This window comes from Cololabis saira, chromosome 21 (assembly GCF_033807715.1).
Source record: "Cololabis saira isolate AMF1-May2022 chromosome 21, fColSai1.1, whole genome shotgun sequence".
In the NCBI taxonomy this organism is placed as follows: domain Eukaryota; kingdom Metazoa; phylum Chordata; class Actinopteri; order Beloniformes; family Belonidae; genus Cololabis; species Cololabis saira.
Genome location: NC_084607.1, coordinates 24,919,322 through 24,946,136, shown reverse-complemented (window position 1 = coordinate 24,946,136; position 26,815 = coordinate 24,919,322). Strand labels below are relative to the sequence as shown.

Sequence of the window (26,815 nt, the reverse complement as noted above, 5' to 3'; positions counted from 1 at the left end):
AATGAAAAAGCTAGAACTCAAAAATTCTTTAATACACATCTTTATTCTTTAAGAATAGAATAAACGGAATAGCTTTAATACAGCTTCAATATATATTATTTTCAGTACATACACAGAAAAAATTTATTTTTCAGCTTTTTTTTTTTTCTTTATGGAGCATTTTCCGATGGCTTATGCAGTGCTGTTGGTGTACGTGCCACTTGAGGTTTTGATCAAGACTTCTCAGGTGCGTCGTTCATTGGGAGTGCTCTGCCTTTCCCTCCGTCCACTGTCTCTTAGTGCTCTCTTTTCTTCAGACACTCTTTGTTGCATTTAGCATTTAAACTTTGCCTGGGTGGACATAACAGATGCTGGTCAGTTTCAAAGTCAAAAGCCCCAGAGGGTCTAAATGCATTCCAAGTGAGTATTTTATTCAGTTTAAAGAAGTCATTCTGAAGAACAAAGTTAATTTGGTTTTTCAAGTGAAGTGAAGTCGTGCATGAGCTGATTTTTAAAGAGCCTATTATGTCCAAAAGAAACAAAATTGCCCTCCAGTGGACGTATAATAAAGTCCTTGTGCAATCTTGAGTTGGAAGACAATTCAGACCCAAAAAGTAGCTCCACTTATAATTCTTGTGCATTCATAGAATAAGAAAGAATGCTCTTCACAATTTTTTATATTTAACTCTTGATGAGAGAGCACATTTGTGTACAGGACTGTTTCAGAAAATTAGAATATTGTGATAAAGTTCTTTATTTTCTGTAATGCAATTTAAAAAAAAAAAGTCATACATTCTGGATTCAAATATTGCAAGCCTTTTATTATTTTAATATTGCTGATTATGGTTTACAGTTGAAGATTAAGATTCCCAGAATATTCAAATTTTTTGACATATGATATTTGAGTTTTCTTAAGCTGTAAGCTATGATCAGCAATATTAAAATAATAAAAGGCTTGCAATATTTCAGTTGATTTGTAATGAATCCAGAATGTATGACATTTTTGCATTACAGAAAATAAAGGACTTTATCACAATATTCTAATTTTCTGAGACAGTCCTGTATTTCCAAAATACCCTGCCAGCTTTTATATTTTAAAGACACTCTTTGTGGCAATACCACGACTGACCACAAGGGGTCAGCAAGTTACAAGAAAATCTGTATTAGTGCAGTCCTAGTGGGACAAAGTGGAATTACAGGACATGCCAGACAGTCCCCTGTCATTAACAGTCAGTTGCTCTTTTGTCATCTCAGCAGACCTGTATCCCCCCATGTGGACAGAGATGGTACTGCTACACAGAGTGGCTTTAAGGAATAAGTTACTCGTTTTTAGTACATTATCATCCGCATTACTTAAATTCTTGTTACCTCTTTCCTACCTAGTGATGCATCAAGAAGGGAAACTTTAAGGGTTATTCTAGTAGCAAGTTGGTTTAGTAGGCTTTCTGTTGTCAAGTAATGCAGCAAATTGTCATTCAGGATTATTATACTTTACCTTGTTAGTAAAGTGCAACATATACATTTTTAGGTACAGTAAATGCATAGTAGTACTACATGACCTATGTGGAACTACTTCTATGGTAAGCTAACGTTTTTTTTTCACTTCCATCAACAAGCATTAATGAAAGCTACAAGAACACTTTTTAGATCTCTACGGCTGAACTGAGATTCATTCACTTGCAGAGGCATGTTTCTCTTTTCTCTCATTCTCTGTTCATGATGCAGAGGAAACTTCAAGTTGACCCAGGGGAATACCTTGTTTTGTTATGGAGGGTGGAAAACGGGTTTAGACTGGATTGTCAGAAAGGGAACGGTGAAGGAGAGCATCCAAGGAGAGGAACATTAAATCAAAGTCAGCAGAGTAAAAAGAGATTAGGAGGAAAGGAAGGAAAAGGGTGGGAGATAATTAAAACTGTGGCAGCAATAAAAAAATAAAAAGAGAAGTTAATAGGAATAGTAGATTACAGTTTAATTAGGAGGACAAAACAGTTTGTAACATTCCATGTATCAACTCTAGTTTGATTTTGATGAACAAAATATAGAGTTCAGGTTTAAATGTGAAAGAGAAATCTCATGGTTTCTTGACAAGGCATCTTTTTTACATAATGTGTTACTTTTTCTAATAATCAGTTTACCACACCTGTATTTGGTTTCTGCATCTCCATCCAATTTGTTGAAGAAATTAATGTTTTATTCAGGCTGGTATTTAGCTAAAAATTCATGACGGTAAAGGAAATGTCATACAATTTAGAGGATGCTGTTGAATTAAATATGATTTCCAATATTTCACGTATAGGCCAAATCATGAATAATCATGAATAAACCCATTGTTTAATCATCATGATACTCGCTACTATTTGCTTCAGACTGCACACATTTCCAGGGTCAGGTTTGTCAGGTTGAGCTTATAAATCCTGCTCTGACAGTATTTGTGTGTTTGTCTACACACAATTAATAAATCTGATTTATGAAGAAAGAAAAACAGAAAGGTGTATGGTGAACAGGTCACACTTGCAGCTTACCCTCAAGATATGTGCGAGCCACAAACTTAAGAAGCTCATCAAAAAGAATGACGGGGAAGGACAGTTTTGCCACCATCAACCACTGCTCCACATTCAGATGTGTAAGCTTGAAGATCATCTGTGGGTGAAAGCAGCAATATTTGAAAACAGATTATGAAACCCCTGAAACTATGTATTTATTTATGTCAATGTCAGTGATCTCTTCTAATCAAAGTGTGCAGAGCCGGCAGAGACGGTGAGCTGTGTCCAGCGTGGAGGTGACGGAGGCCTGAGGCTCGGGAGGCCAGACTCACGGGGAGGGGGTCCACGTAGATGATCATGAAGTGAAGGGACATGGAGAGGGTCATGGCAGACAGAAGCCAGCAGTTGCTCCAGGGGGGCATGCGCACCAGGGACTGGTTCTCAGACAAGCTGAGGGAAGAGCCGGGAGAGTGCAGGGTTAGATACAGAGTGTGTTATTGCTGACTGAAAATGTGCAAAAACATGTGAGCCCAAAAAGCATATACCGTATTTCCTGGACTATAAGCCGCTACTTTTTTCATAGGTTTTGAACCATGCAGCTTATACAAAGGTGCGGCTTTTCTGTGGATTTTTCTTCCACCGCTAGGGGGAGTGCTAACCGGAATTAGAATAAAAACTAAGACAAAATAAATGCAAAGAAGAATACGCTACTTCTTCTTTAGCAGATAGAAGTAGAAGCAGATTTCAAACAGATAAATAGATGAATAAATACTGGTTATTTTCTCTTGGTTCTGTCCCGTTTTAATCAGCAAAGTTGCTGCCGTGTTAAAATACACTGTTAGGAAAGGATCTATTTAGGTACAAACATGTACATCATTTACAGTTCAAAAACGTTCTGTACATGTAGTAAATATCTAATCTAACAACATAAATATCTGCGGCCTGCATATCTTTTTTTCTAAATAGAGCGGATGCGGCTTATATACGGGTGCAGCTCATATATCTTTTTTTATTGTTTTTTTTTAAATAGAGCTGATGCGGCTTATATACAGGTGCAGCTTATAGTCCAGAGAATACGGTATGTTTATCTAAAACTATATATATAAAAAAAAGGATGAGCAAGAGGATGCCAATCTAAATTAAGGACACGTGAGGTTCAGCTCAACATTGCAATGAAATAATCTTAATGGTGTTTAATTCAATCAGTACTTCAACACTTTGTTAAATCCAGTTGCTCTAAACTAAGAGGAATACGGGATCCACTAAAGGCTCTTAAATTACCAGTGAGGGGCTGTGACATTAATGGCTCTCGCAGTTATAACGTTATTAATTATGGTGGGGTCTCCTTTAGAGTTATAATCATTAACAAAGATATTGAATTGTACCAAAACATTCAAATTAAATCAAATTCTGCATTAATCAGGGGTCTGGCAAAGTTTCAGGAAAGCAAATAAAACCAAAAACAAAAACATTTATTTGTTCCTTTCGTGTAAAGTAGAAACAGATATTAAAAGTCTTCATCTTCAGTACAACCCACCAAGAAATGATGCATTAGACAAAAGTAGCCAGGATGCTTTGTGCGTTTGCACTGTAGTCCTACCTGTTGAGAGCGTTGCACATCTCGATGGTGACCAGCACGGACAGAGCCATGGTCATAGGGGGAGAAGACTCAAACACATCACAGCGGATGGACGCAAAGTCCTCGTTGTCCTCGCTGCACTGCATGAAATGAGACTGACACGGGACAGAAACGTGAGTTTTAATGCTGTGGAGTCTGAGGCCCGGACATTGTAAAGAGCTGTTGTATTTGTGCATGAAAAGTCTTTTTCCATTTGTGCCTAAGGTTTTGCAAAAGGTGTCGTTCAATACTAACCAGCTGGTAGAAGCTGACCATCGGGCCTTCATCACAGTACAGGAACCACCAAGCTGCTGCTGCCACTGTTGCGGCACCAACGTAACCTGGGAGAGGTGTTACTGCATTAGCCCCAGAACTCAAATCTTTCATTCATTATTAAGATTAGTTATTAAGCCTAAATGTTTTGGTGAATATTAGGGATGGGCAGTATGGACTAAGAAATGTATCACGATAATTTCTGGCATTTATCCTGATAACGATAAAAATGACGATAAAAAAAATACCAATTCAACTCCTTTTTCACCTTTTCAACTATAAATCTATCTCGCTCTCAGATCCGCCATGTTTGTTACACAAAAACCTCATCAACGGGAATCTATCCTTCTTTCTTTCTTTCTTTCTTTCTTTCTTTCTTTCTTTCTTTCTTTCTTTCTTTCTTTCTTTCTTTCTTTCTTTCTTTCTTTCTTTCTTTCTTTCTTTCTGGCTCATTTCCTTCCTTCCTTCTTCCCTTCCTCTTTTCTCCCTTCCTTCCTTCTTTCCTTGTTTTCTTCCTTCCTTCCTTCCTTCCTTCCTTCCTTCCTTCCTTCCTTCCTTCCTTCCTTCCTTCCTTCCTTCCTTCCTTCCTTCCTTCCTTCCTTCCTTCCTTCCTTCCTTCCTTCCTTCCTTCCGCTTTACACAAAAACATCAACGGGAATTTATCGTTTTTATCGCGAGATGAGAAATTCTTATCGTGAGGAATTTTTTTGACGGTATATCGTGAACGGTAAAATATCACCCATTCCTAGTGAATATGGACAAATGAAAAGAGTGTGAACCTACCTCCAATGGTCAGATATCTGAAGAAGAGCCAACCGGAGATGAGGGGCTCTCTGGGGGAGCGGGGGAGTCTGCCCATGATGTCCAGGTCGGGGGGGTTGAAGCCCAGAGCCGTGGCGGGCAGACCGTCAGTGACCAGGTTGACCCAGAGAAGCTGGACGGGAATCAGAGCTTCAGGTAGACCCAAGGCAGCGGTCAAGAAGATGCTGAAAGAGTGAGGGTTAGGAGTTGAAGGTACGTTTAATCCTCAAATGCTAACGTAGGTTGCAGACAGAGGTGTCAAAAGTATTCACATTCATTACTCAGGTAGAAGTATAGATACTAGAGTTTAAAAATACTCCTGTAGAAGTTGAAGTATCATCTCAAGTTTTTTACTCAAGTAAAAGTATAAAAGTACTGGTTTCAAAACTACTTAAAGTATAAAAGTAAAAGTAATGTAAGGGGGAAAAAAGCCATTAAGGACAAAAGCCATTGAAAATGAATGCATCTTAGTATAATGCAAATATATTAAAGAACCATATATGTGTACTATTGAGCATTAACATGTGTTTCAGAGAGCAGGAGATATGATGACTAGTTGCCTATAAGTATTGTAATGGTGCAAAGTCAAACTTCAGAGGCATGTTATCATTTATCCTAATGTTTATTGGAATGTACATCCAAGTTTAGTTGCAGGAATCTGAGGGAACGGATGTAAGAACAAAACTGGACAAGAACATCTGAAACAACCACAACCAAATTCACTCTATCCGGATGGAGCAATTTAACTGGATAGTTTTTATTAAAGGCCGCAATGAAATAGAGTAACAAGGCTGTTTTTAAAATGTAAGGAGTAAAAAGTACAGATAATTGCGTGAAAATGTAAGGAGTAAAAGTAAAAAGTCATCTGAAAAATAATTACTCCAGTGAAGTATAGATAACCAAAATTTCTACTTAAGTAAGGTAACGAAGTATTTGTACTTTGTTACTTGACACGTCTGGTTGCAGCTGGGGCACTCACCAGACGACCTCGCCTACGTTGGAGGAGATGAGGTAGCGGATGAACTGCTTCATGTTGTTGTAGATGGCTCTGCCCTCCTCAACGGCAGACACAATGGAGGAGAAGTTGTCGTCAGCCAGGACCATCTCAGAGGCAGACTTGGCAACGGCAGTGCCAGAGCCCATGGCGATGCCAATCTCCGCCTTTTTCAAGGCAGGGGCATCGTTCACTCCGTCACCGGTCTGGGTGAAGGTTAGGAAAGAAGAAACGGAGAGGAATAATCTATCGACCTGAGAAAGCTTAACATATTTGCCCGCCTATTTTTCCAAAATCCAACATTTGAGCTCTGTCATCAGGTGTGTTTTTCCTTCTCACCATGGCAGTAATCTCATCCATTCCCTGGAGGAACTCAACAATCTTAGATTTGTGTGACGGCTCCACTCTGGCAAAGCAGCAACCCTTTCGGACGGCGTTTTTCTGGTCATACGGCGAAAGGTCATCAAACTCACGACCGGTGAAGGCTTTTCCATTGACATCCTCATCCTCAGAGAAGATGCCGATGCGGCGGCAGATAGCCACAGCTGTGCCCTTGTTGTCACCTGGAAAGGAGAGAAAATCCATCATTTCTGTCTTATCTTTGCTTGAGTTCTTCTACACTGAGATCCTGGGTAAGATGCTGACCAGTAATCATGATGACACGGATGCCGGCAGCTCTGCACAACTCGATGGAGCTCATGACCTCCTTGCGAGGAGGGTCAAGCATCCCAACGCAGCCAACGAAGGTCAAGTCAGTCTGGAGATAAGATAAGATAAGATAAAGTGAATGACTCAAAAGCACGTCCAAGCAAAACCCTGCCTGCAGTGATCTTATTCACCCACCTCATAGTCTACAAAATTATTTGAGTCCTCCAGGTTCATCTCCTCCTTCCTCAGAGGCGAGTCACGGGTGGCGAGGGCCAAGCAGCGGAGGGTGTCGCGTCCGGTGCCCCATTCCTTGATGACCGACAAGATGTGGTCTTTGACTGGACCAGTCAGTGGTACGCGGTTGGTGCCAACACGGACATAAGTGCAGCGGTCAATCACACCTTCTGGAGCGCCCTGAGGACACAACGGACACAATCATTTGCTTGCACAGAAAGCACATGTCGTCTTTTAAAATATTTATGATAAAAGGAAACAAAACTGGCACCAATGTTTTCTTGCAAAGGCCTTTAAAAACATATGGGGGTCGCAAAATGCCATCATATTCCAGGTCAAATAGGGTCAAGGCATTGAACAAGCTCAGAAAAAAATTACAGATGACTTGTGTGTTCATTGTCAGCGAGGTAGCAAAGGAGCTGACTAGTTTGCCAGCATTATGGGTAAACATTGTGTGCACATTGTGAGGCCTTTTATGTATGCAAAAAGCAAAAGTATTGGTCTCTATGTATAGAGGTTCAACAAAACAACTTGGTATGCCTTCTTCAGCCTCATAAAGGAGCAACACTCTCAACTATTCTCTGTGAGAGTCATTCTGAGTCCCTGCATCAGAGTTTTAAATCCTTCTGCCTCGAGATCAGGATAGCTTAGGCCCGTTAGTTAGAAAACAATACCTACTAAGGCAAATTCGATGACGCATCTCAAAGGCCTTTGCATGGGAATGTGCACGTTTCTGCAATTTCTGAAGTTTTCTGAAATAAGTGGGTGAAATTGATGGATGGATTGATTAAATTGATCTGAGGCATCAGTCATCAGTAACCTTGTTTGTAAATGCTTTCTTCCATACACGAAACAGACTCTGGTTAACCGCTTTATATCACTTCTGAGGCGGCACAGCCCCTGGTGTAAGACCCAATAACATGAACTTACTTTGGTTCTCTGTTCAAGTGAGGAGGTGCCGGCTCCATGATTGTGGTGTTAGACATGTTTACATGCAAATGTGTAAGATTGCACGGGACCGTGGGCTAATATAAAATGCTTCAACAGCAAGCAACACTTAATTTAATCAAACACTTGTGGGCTGGATGCTTTAGGGGCAGACCAGTGGTGCACCGAGGGGCTACATGGAATTGATTTTTTTTATCTTCCTCTTTTTTAATTAGTCTTATGTTAATGTCCTATGCTGCATGCTTACCTTGATAAACATTTTATTCCCCACAGGAGACTTGGCTGACTTGGCAGGTGCGCAGTAAACTGACATGGACTTCCTGTCTCTGGAGAACTCCAGGGTGAACTCCTTCTTCATCAGCTGCTTGATGACCTGTTGGACAATGAAAGGGAAGATAAAGGTGAAGGAGAGGGCTGGAATACGATAATCACAAATGGAGCTAAACGCCATCTTTTTAATGCAACAAGCTGCATCATAATCACTAGCCACATGCTGGTTTTGTCCGTGTGCAGTTTGGTGCTAAGAAGGTGCTGGGAAGACATTTAAAAGAGCTTTTTGATCTGGAAAAAAAAGCTGAATTTACCTATACATTAATCAAACCAGAACAATAAAGTGGCTGAAATATGTTACAGGACTGTCTCAGAAAATTAGAATATTGTGATAAAGTTCTTTATTTTCTGTAATGCAATTAAAAAAACAAAAATGTCATACATTCTGGATTCATTACAAATCAACTGAAATATTGCAAGCCTTTTATTATTTTAATATTGTTGATTATGGTTTACGGTTTAAGATTAAGATTCCCAGAATATTCAAATTTTTTGAGATAGGATATTTGAGTTTTCTTAAGCTGTAAGCCATGATCAGCAATATTAAAATAATAAAATGCTTGCAATATTTCAGTTTATTTGTAATGAATCCAGAATGTCCAGAATCCAGAATCCAGAATTAGTTTTTTGTAATTGCATTACAGAAAATCATAATATTCTAATTTTCTGAGACAGTCCTGTACATTGCTCCTCAGATCTGAGAGTTTCAGAGATGTGATGTTCACTGTTGACAAAGCAAAGATATGCATCTCACCTATTGGTTGTAAATAATACTCATATTAATACTCATGAACTAATTTTTCCAAATTTGTAATTTCTTGTAATTTGTTAACCTTCTTACTATGAAAACAAATGTAGAAAATCACTGGTGAACTTACTGAACAGCAAGCGTTGGCCCGCTCCACCTTGGACAGACCACGCACTTCAGTGTTGAACACGTTCATCTTCTCCACCAAACAGGACAGGGCTGTCTCCGTGGCCTCGCCCACTTTCTCATAAATGCCCTTGGCCTGCACCACAGAGAGAAAGAGAGTGCCCCTTTCTGTTAGACTCAAAGCAATCAGTAGCAAGCGGACAAGTAATGAAAGCTCTGCACACCTCGTTGTAGTCTAAAGATGAGTCATTGCAGAGGGCGCAGATGGTTGCCAGCTCAACTAACCCATCGTACTGTCCGCACTTCACAGACCCATTATTCCTAGTCCTGGTGGAGACATTTTTGTTTAATTCAGTTGTGTGAACTGGGCTTGGTGACTGTTTTTTATATCCATATGTTACTTACACTTCTCCTTCAGGTGTGTACTTGGAGCCTGAAATGTCAAACTGACCCAGGGAAACACTGTCGCCATCAACTTTATCAATGATGAACATCTGCATAGAAACATAACAGGCAAAAAAAGGTCAGCGGATCTGGTTTCCCTTCCATTTACCAAGATTTGGATGAAAATGCACACATGAGCCCCACCTTGGTCACACACATCTGGTTGGTGGTGAGGGTGCCCGTCTTGTCGGAGCAGATGACGGAGGTGCAGCCCAAGGTTTCCACGGACGGCAGACTTCTGACGATGGCGTTCTTCTTGGCCATACGACGGGTCCCCAGCGCCAGGCAGGTGGTGATGACAGCGGGAAGACCTATGATGAACAGGGGGATGGCACAAAATACACCAGCAGTTCTCTTTCAAACACAGAGGACAGATCAAGCGATGGAAATACATTATTAATCCTTCTTTTTTTCCCCAGCCTAACCCTGGTGATGATCCTCCCACTTCTCTCTCCGCAGCACCTGCAGGGCGCCCAAACTATTGTCTTCATAGGTAAAGAAAGAAACTATCCCTGTGGGACGGCTGTTGCCAGACATTCAGTCCCCCTGCACCTGGTATGAGATTCATGCTGCAGTTTTGACAGCGGTGGAGAGTCCAGATGCTCTGGATAACGTCCAGTTTACTGGCTTTAGTGGGGATCCCTGTTTTGCAGGTGATCTTATGCTTTTGGCAATGTCAGTTTACAATCTTGTGCTGAGTGCTCACATGGTTCAAAGCTGATGGCTGTGTGACAGGTAGAGGTGTGAGCCGTAGTCAAAAGTGCTTTGTCCCAGAAAATTCAATTAGTTGCATTTGAAATACAGGACTGTCTCAGAAAATTAGAATATTGTGATAAAGTTCTTCATTTTCTGTAATGCAATTAAAAAAACAAAAATGTCATACATTCAGGATTCATTACAAATCAACTGAAATATTGCAAGCCTTTTATTATTTTAATATTGCTGATTATGGCTTACAGTTTAAGATTCAGATTCCCAGAATATTCAAATTTTTTTAGATAGGCTATTTGAGTTTTCTTAAGCTGTAAGCCATGATCAGCAATATTAAAATGATAAAAGGCTTGCAATATTTCAGTTGATTTGTATTGAATCCAGAATGTATGACATTTTTGTTTTTGTAATTGCATTACAGAAAATCACAATATTCTAATTTTCTGAGACAGTCCTGTATAAGAAACTCAGCTAATGCAGATTCTTCAACGTTACAGAGCACTGAATTCAGTTTCCCAAAAAAGGCCTTCAATGGGCAGTTTAGCCTTTTAAATTCAACTGACTTACTGAGAAAATATCTCTGAAATCTCTGATAAGAGAACATTTATGTATTCACCAAAAAGAAAAAGAAAATTGGACATAAAAGAGTTTAACCTGGCGGATACAATTAATAATCGACTGGAAGCCGCCTCAAGTAGATGAACAACACAGTGAGTATTTTGTGTGACAACCTAAGTCATCCCTGGGGTTTACCTTCGGGGATGGCAGCCACAGCCAAAGCCACAGCAATCTTGAAATAGTAGATGGCACCTCGGATCCAGGACCCCCCATGGACGGGGTCATTGAAATGGCCAATGTTGATGATCCACACGGCCACGCAAATGAGGGAGATGACCTGGAGGAGAGGCCGTCACGGGGACACGCAACATGTTAGTGATTGTTTTGTTTTGTATGCTGATTTCTCATCCTGAGTAAACAATATTCGTTTTTTAAAAAGCTTATATGTGGCTCATTTCCAGGTCTATGGGTATAATCTTGGTCATTTGTGGCTTCTTGAGCATGTTTGATGAATTTTAGTCCACAATATTTTTCTCACACTGTGCATTGCTCTATGAGCTCTGGTCACCTTCTGTCTGTAATACTGAAATACAGCTGTTCATTTTGTGTTGCAGGTTTCCCAAACTAGCGATGAAGCAGTATTGAGGATGAAGATGTATAAGAAATTAAGAGTCTACATCGGGGCAGTGTCCTTGGTCAGAGGGAACAACTCTCTTCGATGTGGAGTCTGGTAACATTGAAATGCATAAAAAATCGGGGGGGATAAAGAAAGCACATGTCGTCTTTTTAAATATTTATGATAAAAGGAAACAAAACTGGCACCAATGTTTTCTTGCAAAGGCCTATAAAAACATATGGGGGTCGCAAAATGCCATCATATTCCAGGTCAAATAGGGTCAAGGCATTCAACAAGCTCAGAAAAAAATTAAAGATGACTTATGTGTTCATTGTCAGCGAGGCAGCAAAGGAGCTGGCTAGTTTGCCAGCATTATGGGTAAACATTGTGTGCACATTGTGTGGCCTTTTATGTATGCAAAAAGCAAAAGTATTGGTCTATGTATAGAGGTTCAACAAAACAACTTGGTATGCCTTCTATAATAACATGGAGATGCACATTGGTAGGTAACAATAAATACAGACTGTTTGCACATGATGCAATTATTTTGGATTCTGAGTTTAAAATAGTCTGGGACGTCCTGATTCTGTCTCAGATATTGCTGAGACCTCGCAGGTCCCTGCTTACATTCTGTTGCAAGCTGTTTTTATCCCTCTAGAAAGTGCTTTTGCAACAGAGTGGAAGCTTCAGAGAGGCTTCATGCCAATTTGTCTCACCCACCTTGGATAGCTGCTCCCCAAACTCATCAAGTTTTTGCTGTAGAGGGGTCTTTTCCTGCTCGGTCGCTGCCATCTGGTCACGAATCTTTCCAATCTCAGTGGACACACCGGTTGCAACAGCGATGCCAGTGGCTCTACCAGAGGCGATGTTGGTGCCCTGATGACGAGTTTCAAGTCAGAAAGAGGCAGCTGGAAGACCTTAACAGTTACCTAAGGGTTTCATTTATGATGCCCAGTGGGCTAATTGTATTCCCACTGGTGGTTGAGGATTCAGAATCATGTAAAAAAAATCTTCTTATTGTTTTATGTGTCAGGACATGATGAAAAGGTTCCTGGTTACCACATCTTGGAATTAAATAAATACAACCTCAGATGAGGAAAAATACATACTAAACACTAATTATTTATTCAACAAAAACTATGCAACTTTTTCACACTGCGCGCGGTCAAAGAATGGAATGAACTTCCAGAGGAAGTCGTGCAGGCCCAGTCTGTGAACTCTTTCAAGAACAGACTGGATAGGTTTTGGTCAAACAAAGACTTTTTGTATGATTTTAGAGCTGATAGGTGATGCAAAATGGAATCAATTAATCTGTGTGTGATTTTATGAAATGATTTTATGAAATGTTTTGAATGTAAATTTTAGTCCTTTGTATTTATTGTAAGTTATTCTTGATGCCGATGTTTAGGACACATGTCCTGTATCGGTCAATTTATTAAACTTTATTAAACTTTAAACTATGCACTCTTTTACCACTTCCATAGGAACTAAGTAGACAGATAACAGCCAGAAGCTGCCGATCAAACACACTTGATTAACTGATCATTTGAGAGTGAGAAGAAAAGATTTCTTTCTTCTTCTTCTTTTTTTGCTTATTGAGCCATCATATTCAGGTGTATATTTACACAATGCTAGTGAGGAAAGACGTCAGTAAAGGTCTTAGAGAGGCAAATGTTCCTGCCCATCAAACTTGGAAGGGTTATGAGTCTTTTCCAAACAATTTGGAGTCTCTGAGAAATATTATTCACAAGAGAAAAACCCTGAAAACAGTTGCTATGGCAGTATAATTCAATCAAAGTTTGAGGATAATAGATAGCAGCACTTCTGGAGGAAACACTTCATGAAGACCTAATAAGGACCAGCTTTGTTAAATGTTGTGATGTAAGACCTGAGCCTCCAAATGACTTTCAGAACAGTTTACCCCCAAATGTTCCTGCTGGGAAATTTAAATGTGCTCCATGAAAAAGCCTCATTAAAGAAGCTCTTTTAACTGCTTAAAATCTCTGGGCTGCAGAGAACATGCAGAATGATGAAGATGGTGATAAAAACACCACCTGGATTGTACATTAGCAGTTAAAATCTCTCATTGTTATGAAGGACTCCAAGTATCCCATCAAACACTGCTACTGAAACAGTCATGAAGTGGAGCCAAGATGCCCGGTTAAAGACGTGATAAGAGAACAGATTGATCCGCCGGGTTTGTCAGGTGTGATGAGACTCACAGAGAACAGCATGTTCTTCTTGTCCTGGTTGACAGCTCGGGGGTCGGGGACGGCATCGGTGTGCTTGATCACACTGACCGACTCGCCTGCAGCACAAAGGCAGGGCGGAGGTCAGGGAAGGTAGTGGACGGATACAAAACACCTTTATTTTCCTTTCTCTTTATCTCCCGTCTGTGAGGAGAAACATACCAGTAAGAATGGACTGGTCCACACGCAGCGTTGTGGATTTGATGGAGATGATCCTGATGTCGGCTGGCACCTTGTCACCAACTACAATCACACACAGAAATGCACACAAGTCGTTTCTTATTGTCATTTTCCTTTGAACATAATGCTTCTTTATATTGTTTTTGGGGTGGTGTATTCATTTATGAGCCTTATGGACAGTACTTGAGTTGAGGGGGGATGAGGGGGGATGGCATCCCCCCCTGAAATAAAAATGGTCCAAATCATCCCCCCTGAAAAACTGTCCTCCCCCCTTTCCATTCCTTATGTCATTTCTTCAATGAATGTGGTTTTACTGCTATTTCAACATTTAGAGTCATCACCAGAAAAATAACACTCAGAAAAATAACTTATTTGACAATTTTCACCTGTTTCAAGTACATTTTTACTTGAAATAAGTAGAAAAATCTGCCAGTGGGGCAAGATTTATCTTCTTACAAGCAAAAAAATCTTTTTCCACTGGCAGATTTTTCTACTTATTTCAAGTGAAAATCTACTTGAAACAGGTGAAAATTGTTGTTTTTTCCAGTGATGAGTCTTGTTTTAAGTGTAATGAGATTTTTTTACTAAAATGAGACATTTTAACTAGAAATAAGACAAATATTCTTGTTAAGATTTAGAGTTTTTGCAGTGATCCATTTTACTTATTCTGTGAAGAACAGAGGTATATTGATAAGTTCAGAAAACTGTTTTTTATTGTAGTGTTTTGATGTATTTGATGTAAGCCCAGTGGATATTTAAAGCTTACAGAAGGCTGCATTTAACTGCTGCTATGTCATTCCTGCAGTATTTCTGCAGGTGTTTTGGTCACTGCTATTATTTGTAATATATTATATTATTTGTAATCAGCACAGATTATCTGTCCCCATATGATAGAATCCACCATCCCCCCTGATTTTTTTTTTACAACTCGAGTACTGCTTATGGACAATAGTTTGTAACAATCTGATGTGAAAACAGCCGTACATAAGGATGTGGCGACGGGTTGGGGTGGGTGGTATTTGAGGATGAGGGTGGGGGGTGTCAGGATTGATTGACTGGTTTTAACACTCTGGATGGATAGTGTTGTTGTTGTAAACTGATACCAGAGAGAGTCCTTGGGGAGATCATGCAATGAAAAGAACAGGTGGACTGGGGGGTGGAGGGTGGGGGGGTATTAAGAGCATTCATGCTTCAGTTGATTTTTTTTTCATTCCCATAGACGGCTCTTTCTCCACCTCTTTTTCTCTGTGATTGCCTTAGAAGGTCGTCACTGATTTTCAGGGGACACAACGACCCGCATACTCAATGGTTTGCACGATGAGACGCTCAATCACAACTTTATGACAAAAGGCCCCCCTGAAATGATTTGTAGAGTAAGATTTGCTGACACAAATTTATGTTTTCTGTAAAAAGGATTGGTCTGCTCTGATTGGTCAGCATGTTTAGGCACCGCTCACTGTTCAGTGTCAGCTCTGCTGAATTATGTTGAATCATTTAGATTGGATGGAAAATCATCAAAGGCCCCCCTACCATTCACAACATTTTAAATACTATTTCCAGATTTGATACTTTTGCCACTGTTTTGCTGGTACTGGTGGGAAACTGGGAACCCCCTGCAATCTGTATTTACTACAAGTTCTTAAACACTTGGAGAAAAACTGTGTGTGCACCAAAAGTTAACTATTTTTTATTACTTACTACTTACTTATTTTTTTATTTTTTTTACTATACCTGGACCCCAAGATTAAAGTTTGCTCCTAGGTTTAGGTACTCAGAATACTGAAAAGTAATTTCACATTGATATTTCCTGATGCTGGCTGCGTCTTATCTTCCTTACTGAACACCAGAGTTACACATTCTGTCTTTACTTGTTTCGTGAACCAGTTTGTGTGTGGATATTGTTTCAAGTTATCAAGTCACTTCTTTGGCATTAAACAGCAGTTTTTGAATCTTACCAGAAACCTCCACCACATCTCCAGGAACAATCTCCCTGGCCTTGATTCTCTGCACACTCTTCCTGTCCGACCTGTACACCTTCCCCATCTCGGGCTCATACTCCTTCAGGGCTTCGATGGCACTCTCCGCATTGCGCTCCTGTTGCAAAAATGCACATAAAGAAAGGATTCCTTCATTTCAGCCACCAATGAAATGCTCTGAAGTCAAGTTGCTCCTTTAAAATTAAGGAAGGGAAAAAAATAATCACATATCGACTGCAGTCAGGAGGAATAAACCTACGATTCATAGAAACTACTATGACATTAAAAATATATTACAAATTAAAAAGGAAGGATTCGGAAAAATAACATATTATAACACGTAGACATTGGCCATAATATGATTGGCATGATTGGTAAAAATGATGCAGATGAGGAGGCTGTTGTTGCTTGGAGCCTGCTCTTCCTATCAGGAAACTGTATCAGATACATCAGCTTTGACTAGTTAAATCTTTGTATATTTCCACTTATACACTGAATCAAACATACCAGATGTTGTATTGTTTGATGACTCCCTTTTTCTTGTTAGCCATCATCTTAAATATTGATAAGCACAATTTCTTCCTGTGATTTTTGATGGAATTTTCTTGACCTTGAGTAAATTATTTGTAACAAAGCTGCACTGTGGTCCAGGAGGTGGACTGAGCACCAGACAGATTTGAAAATTCATACAAAACATACTGATGTCCAGTTTAGTCTGTGATTTCTTCCAAGAGTGCTTCCTCAAAGTGTAAAGCCCAATTTATGCCAGCTGCCCTCCCTTTCTCCACTCTCCTCCATACCCCTCATGTGTGAATCCTTGTGCATAGTTTCCAAATGACTGCCGCAGGGATATAAACCCTCCTCAAATACGCACACACACACCTCGGCGTTCTGGTAACGTGATCATCCCTCTGTATTTTTACTGTGCACAGCGCGGACCCTAACAAAGCAGCTTAAACCTTGGAGGCAGCACAGCCCCCTCCCCCCCCCCCTCACCCACCCGGCCGTCACTGACTTCCCTTGAACTTTAAGCCCCTGGCCGGACCGCTGCAAGGAGTGCGTGCTCTTCATAAAGGACACAATCACCCAACGTGTGTGATTTATTGCGTGTGACTGTTGCTAAGTTTAAGAGTCTATTTAGGCGTGTGTAAAAGACAGCATTCAGGCGCAGGTATGTGTCCTTGCGGTTCCAATTGTTCCGGCGTGTGCATGTGCTCGCTGACCTGCCACACCCCAACGATGGCATTTGCAATGAGGATGAGGAGGATGACGAAGGGCTCGACAAAGGCAGTGACCGTTTCTTCACCTTCCTCGAACAAGGCCAGCACCTGAGACGGACAGAGATGAGACAGAGAGTTAGTGCACATCAGCACCAACGCCTGAATATTGTAGATGCTTCCCAGCGTGGAAGATATTCAGTGGTGGACAGTAACGGAGTAAATTTACTTGAGTACTGTACTTAAGTACATATCCAGAGGATTTGTACTTTACTTGAGTATTAGATTTCTTTTGTACTTATTACTCTTACTTGAATACATTTCCAAGACAAATATTTTTACTTTTACTCGAGTAAATTTCTAGGAAGGCTGAAAACTACTCGTTACTTTCAGGTCTGCTCTTTTTTCTTCTTCCCTAAAGCTGGTTTCAAAGAGTTAATTCTCAGAAACAAGAGTTAAAAGATCCTTAAATTAATTTAGAAAAAATATAGTAATTTACTGATGTGGAAAATAAGAAATTTACTCTTACTCTTACTTTTACTTAAAGTAAATTTAAAAGCATTTACTTTTGGATACTTAAGTACCTTTAAAAGCAAGTACTTTTCTACTCTAACTTGAGTAATATTTTGACTGAGCTACTTTTACTTGTAACGGAGTAAATTTTGACCGGTAGTATTTGTACTCTTACTCAAATACTGGGGTCGAGTACTCTGTCCACCTCTGAAGATATTTAGGTTTCACACCGTGACATTGAGTTTTCCTTCCAATAACAGTTAAAACAATACATCACTGCTGTTGTTAAGCCCGTTCAATCCCACTTGTTGTCACCAATTCCTTTAAGTCTGTCGTGCACCTGTTGATCAGGGTGACCGTATTATCTTTTAGTGCTGAGTAGCACAAACAGACGTTTGTCACGACCAGCAGTTATTTGTGACAGCTGTGATCCGTCGGGGGATCAGATGACAGTTGACGGTCGCTCTTGTGTCTTATGTCATCGTATGTGTGAGGTCTCTCCTCTGCGGTACACGTGACTCCTCTCCAAACCTATAGCCGGACACGTGCGTTCCTCTCCGACTGGGACACCCGTGTTACTAAGGCGGGACTGTTTTCGGAAAGGCTCCATGTTGACATTGACACAGATTAGTGGCGGACCAGCGGAGCAAAGACCTCAGCTTGGAGAAAAAAGAGTCCCATGTTTTCTTCTTGAAGCCTTCAGGTTTCCATCTTACATCTTTTAAATAGACTCAGTTGCTCCATCCATTCAGTCTAGCTTCACTCTGCTTTCCCTTCAAGGACACAATCGATCTCCAGAGCGAGCGCCAGAGCCTGTCAGCACGTCGTAGGGCTAGAACATTCCTGCGTGTATGAATAGGATGAGCATGTATTTGCAGTATTTAGTGTTCTCTCTTTTAGAAACTGTATACGACTCTCAATCTACCGTTCCTGTTTGTCACTGCAACAAACAATGCCATTGTGCAATCCAATCCCCAGCCACCCCTGCCCTTGTCTCCTGTCTCCCCTGCTGCTACAAGCCATCCCTCGTTCCTTCCATCCTTGACCTTTGTCCAAGTATACGGTTTCTGGTCCCAGCTTGAGACTGTCTTAAAATAAAGCTTGTTCCATCCATATGTGTGCCTGCAGACTTACACTCACACACACATATTTCCACTCACTTTCTGTCTTTGTATTGCTTTTCTCTTCTCTTTTTCCACACACAGCCACCGGGCCCTCTAATGCCACAGTGACAGGTGTTCAGGGAGGCCAGAAGGCACAGACGGAGGATTAAGAAGATGTGAGCCAGTTATTTTCCCTTATAAAACGGCAGGAGGGACACAGACAGGGACTCCATGTACAAATGAATGTTGGTCCGCATGTAATTTGATATCCCAGTGATGCTCGTCATCCTGAGCGGGTGTTTGTTTCATCAGGGGTAACAGACGAGGACTCAAGGTTGCATTGTTACCTGAATGTGCTCTTTTGTAATGGGGCGTCTCTGTCTTTTGACTCATAACCACTTTGGCCTGTTTTGCTTCTTTATCAGTGTTTCAAAATGGACAAAAAACACACTTTGATATGACTTTGCATGGCTTTAGTTGGACTAAATATTATATGATAATATAAACAAATGATAACTATCTGAATGGTGGAATTTCTTGTTGATGGTCTTTAATTAAGGGTTGCGGCACCACACTCTTCAATGTGCTTTTTGTAAATCCTTTTTTTCTATACACTTACGATAAAAATAATTTCATATAAACAAAATTTAACATAATGTTCAAGACTGGTTTTTCTGGTTTCCATAACTTGTATTTTCATTAGCATTACAGTCCCATTTACAGGTTTGGACATCATTAAAAATGAATGGGTGGAGGTGTCCAAACTTTTGACTTTTAATCTCCATGCTGCTGGAATTAAAAGGAGTAACAAAGAAGCACCACTACTACAAAATGTGTGTAAACAACAGTTTTAGGATGATCATGGTTTTTTTAAATTATTATTATTTGGGAATCTTTTTTTGTTACACTGAACAGTACAGATAAAGATGCTGTAATCTTATCAAGGAAAATGTGAGAAGAACTCACAAAGGAGATGCAGGCAGCCAGCAGTAAGATTCTGACCAACAGATCCTCAAACTGCTCCACCACCAATTCCCAGATACTCTTTCCTGATGAAAAGAAAATACACCAAATCACATGCATTTATTCAACAATGTATGTTTATACGCAGTCACAATATTGCTTTTTATTGATGCTTTGTGCATTGGTTTCGTGATTCTACATGTGAGATTGGAGAAATGTACCACATGCCGTCATGTTTCTTTGCTTCTCAGTTAAAAAGCACAGCGACGGTACGGGTTTGGGTTTAAAAGCATTACGGTTTAGGGTCAGTGTTCCCAGCACCGCTGTGGTGAGCGGTGTGAGCGTTGTACTGGCTGTGTGGCCCAATGGGGATCTCCATGCTTGTGGCACATCAGGGGAACACAGCGAGAAGGTAATGAGGGGTGTTAAACAAATGGCCGTGTTACTTTTCAACACAGGAAGTGAAGAAAACAGGTGTGTCTGGATCACACAGATGCAACTCTGGCAAGACATCCGGTTACCAACTAATGAGAAGCAAGCGTGCAAGGTTTAAGCTGGACTCACCTTCTTCTGCTGGCAGCTCTGTTGGTGGGGACAGACGGAGAACATACACGAAGGGCATCTGTTATTGACTACAGTTTCAGGTTTGGCAGGACTTAATGCAACAGCGGGACAATAGGAAGCCCTGGTTTGTAGAGATGTCCATGTTTAAAGAGTGTGGCTAGCAGGGATGCTCAGTCCCAGCAGTTCACAGCAATTACACCAGTCTTTGTCATGTTTAGCAGATGTTTCTCTATCTGTGTCATCATGGAGTCATATTTACTCTGTTTTTGACTTAGAGTGGCGTTGACAGGAGATTTTACAGCCTCTCTCCGTGCACAGTTTCTATATCGGGATCTTAGAAGCTCAAATGCACAAATGACAGGTAACAATCAATAAGCAAATGGATTTTACTCAATTAAAACCACTGATTCACCTGCTCCATGAACATTACTCCCCCTTTTGTCACACACAGAGGAGGTTCATCTGCCTGTCTTGAATCCTACTACTTCTCCATCTTCATCCTCTTTCTCCCTCACTTGGTGTCTGATTCTGACACTTGTTCAACCTGTTTCTGCTCAGTCCCATCTTTTTTCAAAGCTCAATCAAATACAGAAAACTTTACTTCCCATTCTTTCCACTCTCCAATGCTCCATCCATCCATCCATCCATCCATCCATCCATCCATCCATCCATCCATCCATCCATCCATCCATCCATCCATCCATCCATCCATCCATCCATCCATCCATCCATCCATCCATCCATCCATCCATCCATCCATCCATGCATCCATGCATCCATCACTTGTTCTCCTCACCATTGTAGCCGTACTTGTCCAGGTTCCTCTTCACCTGCTCAGGTGGCAGGCCGGTCTCTTCGGTGACTCCGAAGTAGGACAGGACCTCGGGCGACTCCTTACTGTGTGCGTTCTCCATCCTCGCTGAAACGGCGAGGCTTCAGGAGAAAGTGATAAAGAAAGAGAACACATCAGTCTGAGAGGCTCAGCTGGCCCTGACACTGAGAGTCAAACAAAGGAGGACATGTTCACCCACCACTTTCTTCAAAGTGTGGGATTGGGATTAAAAACTTGCCGACCCACCCCCGCGTTCAACCGTGCTGACTTTCTTGGCTGTTGCTCTCCTCTCGGAGCTCTGGACTGACAGAAAGTGCAACCCGGCAAACTGTCCTGAAAAGTTTTATACAGATGAAAAGGTGGTCTCATTGGTGCTTGCTCAGCATGCTCTCCCCCCTCATTGGTTGGGAACGTCACAAATAGGTGGGCATGGACGGCCCTGTGGTAAAGAATAGGCAGACGGGGAGGTGAGGGGGGCGGGAGAGGGCAACAACTGCAGAGGGGTCCACCGCCTGTCAAGCTGGACAGAGATGTGTTGACAGAGCATGCGTGCTCAGGACAGAGAAGAAAGGGTTCCTTAGCGAGAGGAAGCCAACAGGGATGGGGACGTCTGAGGGCACATATCTGCAGACACACACACACTCAGGTCAGGAATGAAGGTTTTCAAAAGATAGGAACATTTTTACACTTTCAAGAGGTGGAAAGACATAATTCCGGAATTTATATTGGACCTCTCCGAGGGAACATTCAAGACTGAATTATCTAAAACTAATGTTGCCGTGCAAATAGCACCAATAACAATCAGGTAGTTACATAATATCACAGCTTAATATAATATGTGCATAACATTTGTAATTTTAGCTGTAATTTAGGAGTTTGAATAAAAAAAATGTAATTTTTTTTTATTTATTTATAATGCACTTTACATTACTGAAAATCTCAAAGTGCTAAAGTTTGATAATTAAAAGAAAATAGAAATAACAAAATCAAGATAAGAGATAAAAGGGATAAAAAGTCAAGACATGGCAGAAAAGAGAATAAAACAATAAAAAACAGCAACTATGGGAAAAAAAACAACAGCATTGTTTAGTGATAAAATGCTTTGCTAAAAAGAAAAGTTTTTGTCCTCTTTTAAAATGGTCCGTGGTTTGTGGTACCCTTAGGTTGTCAGGGAGGGCATTCCAAAGACGTGGGGCAGCGACACTAAAAGCCCTAAAAATGAAACCCAAAAAATGAAAAAAAGAAGGATGTTTATACATTATTGTATTTTTTGGTGTTTCATTTCAATTACTAGTAAAAATTTGACACCATTGAAATTGTCAGAATGAAAAAAGTCATAATTTATTACACAGTTTTAGCCAAATGCATTATGCACAACAATTGTTGTTTATATTGAATAATAAAAGAGACATATGCACTAACACAGAGAAGGGGGGATCGTGGTTTGGGACTGTATTGTTACATCATGATTAGGATAGTTTATAATTACTGCGAAGGCCATGAACTTTAAATTGAAATTTTAGTTGCAGAATGTAAAGTCATGATAAATGAGCCAAGGCTTAGAAAAGGCTGGGTGGAAGACAACAACGAGTCAAATTACAGAAGTAAATCATCTGTAGATTCACCTGTGGACGGTTGGTCACTAAAAACATTCTGGAAATATTGATACATTGAAAACAATTATAAGGACGAAGCACCAAAATTAATCTGCAATGCTGCCTGATTCACAAAAACAGCTACAGGGATGATATGACTGAAGTTGACATCACTACAGGATGGTCCAAAGGATGCTAAATTCCCTTCTTGCAGCTACTACTGTAAGTGATCACCCAACATGAAATCTGTAGCTATAGTTTATCATTTAGTCAATTCTGCAGATTGAAGAAATCAAATTCACAAAAATGCAGACAGTTTGCAAGATAAGGAAGCAAAAAGCCTTGAAAGATGAGCATCAAGGAGGGAAAGGAGGGAGGCCCTCAGGAGTAAATGAATGAACTACATGTGCAGTTGTCTTCTTTCAAGGTTAATTTATTTCCCATTTCCCAGACAGGCAAGAACTGTTGACTTGTATTGACAAAGAACACATTTAACCAGCTGTTAATCATCACACACAAGAAAACACCTGGAACCTGAGCTGCCGCTGTCAGCGACCTGCGTGGCGGATATGAAAGCAGCTGAGCTTCCCTCTGATCTCAGTGATGTCATGGTCCTCACTGAAGCAGCGCAAAGCTCAAGGTGGCTCACTGACATTTAGCTCAATCTCCCGCCGGGATCAAGTTCCTGTGGCTCACTCTCATCTCTGTGCTGTAACGCTGGTGAAGCCCAGCAGCACACACCTCCACCTGTGTTCTTGCACAGTCAGATGGCAATTCCTGAAACTCAGTTTAGGAGGATTACTTAAAGAGAATGATGCAATTATTCAATTATGTGTACCTTTTTGTAAAACAGACGACTCCTTTAGGCCCATTTAGCGTAACCCTAACCCTATACTGTAGGTTGACTTTTATCTTCTTTTATATTCTGGAGCTGAAGTCACTCCCATTGTCATGCTGTCTATCTTAGTTATTGATTTATGGATATTTAGGTCATAATGCATCTTGAATATTAAGGATATATCAAACGTAAAACTGGTTGATATCAAACTGATACTTAAATGACTGCTATCATAGCATTTACAGGACTGTCTCAGAAAATTAGAATATTGTGATTAAGTCCTTTATTTTCTGTAATGCAAAAATGTCATACATTCTGGATTCATTACAAATCAATTGAATTATTGCAAGCCTTTTATTATTTTAATATTGCTGATCATGGCTTACAGCTTAAGAAAACTCAAATATCCTATCTAAAAAAATTGAATATTCTGGGAATCTTAATCTTAAACTGTAAGCCATAATCAGCTATATTAAAATAATAAAAGGCTTGCAATATTTCAGTTGATTTGTAATGAATCCAGAATGTATGACATTTTTGTTTTTTTAATTGCATTACAGAAAATAAAGAACTTTATCACAATATTCAAATTTTCTGAAACAGTCCTGTATTTGATGTGTTTGGTCAAATCTAAACACTGGCTGCTGATGCTGCGGTAAAAAAGAAGTGGAATCCTGTTTTTAAAGTTATCATTTAGGCTGTCAAGGAAACCCAAATCTTTCACTTTTGTCAGCAAAAATCATATTTTAAGTTTGGAAACTAAAGAGACCAGTGGGTATAGAAATGTTTCTCATTCAACTTTGATGTAGCAATTAAGCTGCACAGCAGTTCACCTGTTGCAAATAGACACAACTGTTTTAAAAAATACTATTTTTTGTTGAAATAAGGACAGTTTACAGACTAAAAGGACTAAATAATTAATCGTCTCAAAAAGTTAACAGGCAGTTAGCTGCTTTCTACTTTCCCCTTCCCCATGTTGATGATGTGAAGAATGATTTGAAGCTTGAACGACTCATGTGCGAGGGCTCGTCGGCCTCAGCGGCCTCAGCGGCCGGCTGCTGGGTGTGTGGGCACATCAGGGCGGCCCAGGACAGGCATCAGTACGGTAGTAGATCACGTTGAGAGATGGGTGGGGAGCAACAACAACAGCAATGCCAGTATGCATGTGACTGTGTGTGTATGTACGTGTGTAAGCTGCATTATTTTGTTAGCTGAGGCTAGGCAGCTGGGGTTTTAATGTCTTACTGTAACTGTACCTATAGCAGCAGTTGTGCTCTGCTGGTATAAATAGTGTGCCGGGAATGTGAACAAGCTGCTATGACACAATGGCAGAATATGTGTTCTTTCAGGAAGGTTTAAGAATGTGACACCTTTTGATGGGGGACCACCGTCGATGCTTGAAGGTTACATTAAGGTACAGATGATGGTGTGAAGTAAATACTAATCATTAAATTTACTAAAATTACTAATAATTTAGTAAGATCATTCTTTTTTTCAACCAGAAATGTGCCCATAATTTCTTATAGAATAGTAAAGTAATTGCTTGACCTGTTGTTTAGGATACCGGCCTCACTCACAAAAGTTCTTGGTATGAGTTTGAATTAATTGCTCCAGAAAACTCTGGCAGATGAAGTAGAATAGTCCCAAACTATGATACTACCGCCACCATGTTTCATAAATGAGAAAAAGTTCTTACGTTAAAGTGCAGTGGATTTTTTTCCCCTTTAGGATAAGAAAAAAAAAATCTTCATTTGTCATTTGTCATTTAAACATGATCTTTTTGATCTCATCTGACCGCAAAATATTTTTTCCATCAGGCTCCTGGCTCGCCACATGACAAGCAGCACTGTTCCGTCCTGTTGGCTCTCTACTCTAGCTCTGCCATAAACGCCATTGTTGTCAGTGCTTTCCCGTTTGTGGACATGGAGCCGTTTGAGATGGACAGAAATTGCCCCGTTGACACCTGAAGGGCTGTCACATACCGTTCTCTTGGAGTGATCGTAGAGCCACACTTCATGAGGTAACGTCATTGAATATTCCTCCATTCTTGTCTGTCTGACTGTGGACGGGTGGGATCCAAACTGTCTTGTCCCAAGACAACTTCCAGCATATGTGTTATGAAGTTTAATCAGTTTAGGTTTAATATCAAATCAAATCAAATCAAACTTTATTTATAAAGCACCTTTCATACATAAAATGCAACACAAAGTGCTTTACATAAAACAAATACACATAAAACGTATTAATGCCCTGCCCCCCTCCCCTCTCCGCGCACACACACAGACAGACACAAGCACACCACAATTCACCCAAGTTACACACACAGACACACATGCAGACACACGGTGTAGACATGAAAACAACATCCCTTTGACTGAAAACACCTACAGTAAATCGTGCCTCAAATAAACTGCTGAAATGTATTCATTTTTGCAGCTTACTTATGTAATAAGTATAATACTTTTGTAGAGTGTTGTGATTGGGCTCCTGCAGTATATGTGTGTACAGTTTGTCTCTCTGACCTTAATAGTAATGTGCAATTAATGAAATATCCTGTCCTCTAATTCCTCTAATACCAGGAAAGTCTCTAAAGTATATATTTTAAATGACTTTTTGGAGTCAAACCATGGAATAATCTCAATGACCTAACTCAGACTCTTTGAAAACCTGATCTGAACATCCAAAAGTAAAACTGGAAGCCTTCACAGTAGTGACAGATATTCACGCATGTGAATATGCGCCCGTCTCCTGCCATCTCGACAATCTCTCACCTCAAATCTCCCTGTTCTCCGTTTCACCTGCCAATGATACCTACCCTTTCCTGCACTCGCGTCAACACTTGGCTGCCACGTGCCCTGAAAGTCACCACTGGGAGCAAATCAAGGCCAGGCTCTGTCTGAAATAAGTGTGTGCTTGAGAACACACACTCTCACGTTGCTCTGTTATGTCACCAGATCTTGGGGTGGAGTTCCAATCATACGTCTTCTTTGATCCGAAAAGATATCGGAAAATACTTAAGAGGTGCTTCCTCCTTTGATCTCCTTGGGTTTCGCTGCGAATCAGAGCCAATGCTCAAGGCAAACACACACAACGTTACAAGACCACAACTTATTCCCCCCCCTCGATGCCAGGATCTGTGTTATGGTCCAACAGAGTTGTGATTTATGGCCTCATTAAAACCCAGTGACTGGACTCCTTGTGTTGTGCATCTACTTGACTTACGATTTGATAAGTCGTCTAAAGAAGTGTCAGAACTTTTCAGGCTTGGATGTAA

The 26,815-nt window shown here is 40.5% G+C and overlaps 1 protein-coding gene across 3 annotated transcripts; it reads right to left on the bottom strand.

Moving 5' to 3' along the window:
• Positions 1-24: 24 nt before the first annotated feature.
• Positions 25-21,505, bottom strand: atp2a1 (ATPase sarcoplasmic/endoplasmic reticulum Ca2+ transporting 1). 3 transcript variants are annotated; one of them, XM_061712350.1, is made up of 26 exons: positions 21,308-21,460; positions 21,073-21,209; positions 20,277-20,294; positions 19,716-19,798; positions 17,140-17,244; positions 15,896-16,034; positions 13,923-14,003; positions 13,734-13,819; positions 12,232-12,387; positions 11,091-11,232; positions 9,771-9,937; positions 9,588-9,676; positions 9,407-9,509; positions 9,187-9,318; positions 8,226-8,351; positions 6,992-7,210; positions 6,794-6,905; positions 6,488-6,711; positions 6,134-6,354; positions 5,137-5,339; positions 4,336-4,421; positions 4,063-4,196; positions 2,795-2,912; positions 2,502-2,619; positions 1,735-1,770; positions 25-330 (listed from the first exon to the last, which is right to left on the bottom strand). In XM_061712350.1, exons 2-25 carry the CDS (start codon positions 21,188-21,190, stop codon positions 1,766-1,768), a joined length of 2,985 nt encoding a protein of 994 aa, XP_061568334.1. In that variant the 5' UTR covers positions 21,191-21,209; positions 21,308-21,460; the 3' UTR covers positions 25-330; positions 1,735-1,765. The 3 variants fall into 3 exon arrangements, with proteins under 3 accessions (XP_061568334.1, XP_061568333.1, XP_061568332.1); XM_061712349.1 differs by lacking the exon at positions 1,735-1,770 and having other exon boundaries at positions 21,355-21,505; XM_061712348.1 differs by lacking the exon at positions 1,735-1,770 and having other exon boundaries at positions 21,308-21,459.
• Between the last annotated feature and the right edge of the window lie 5,310 nt (positions 21,506-26,815).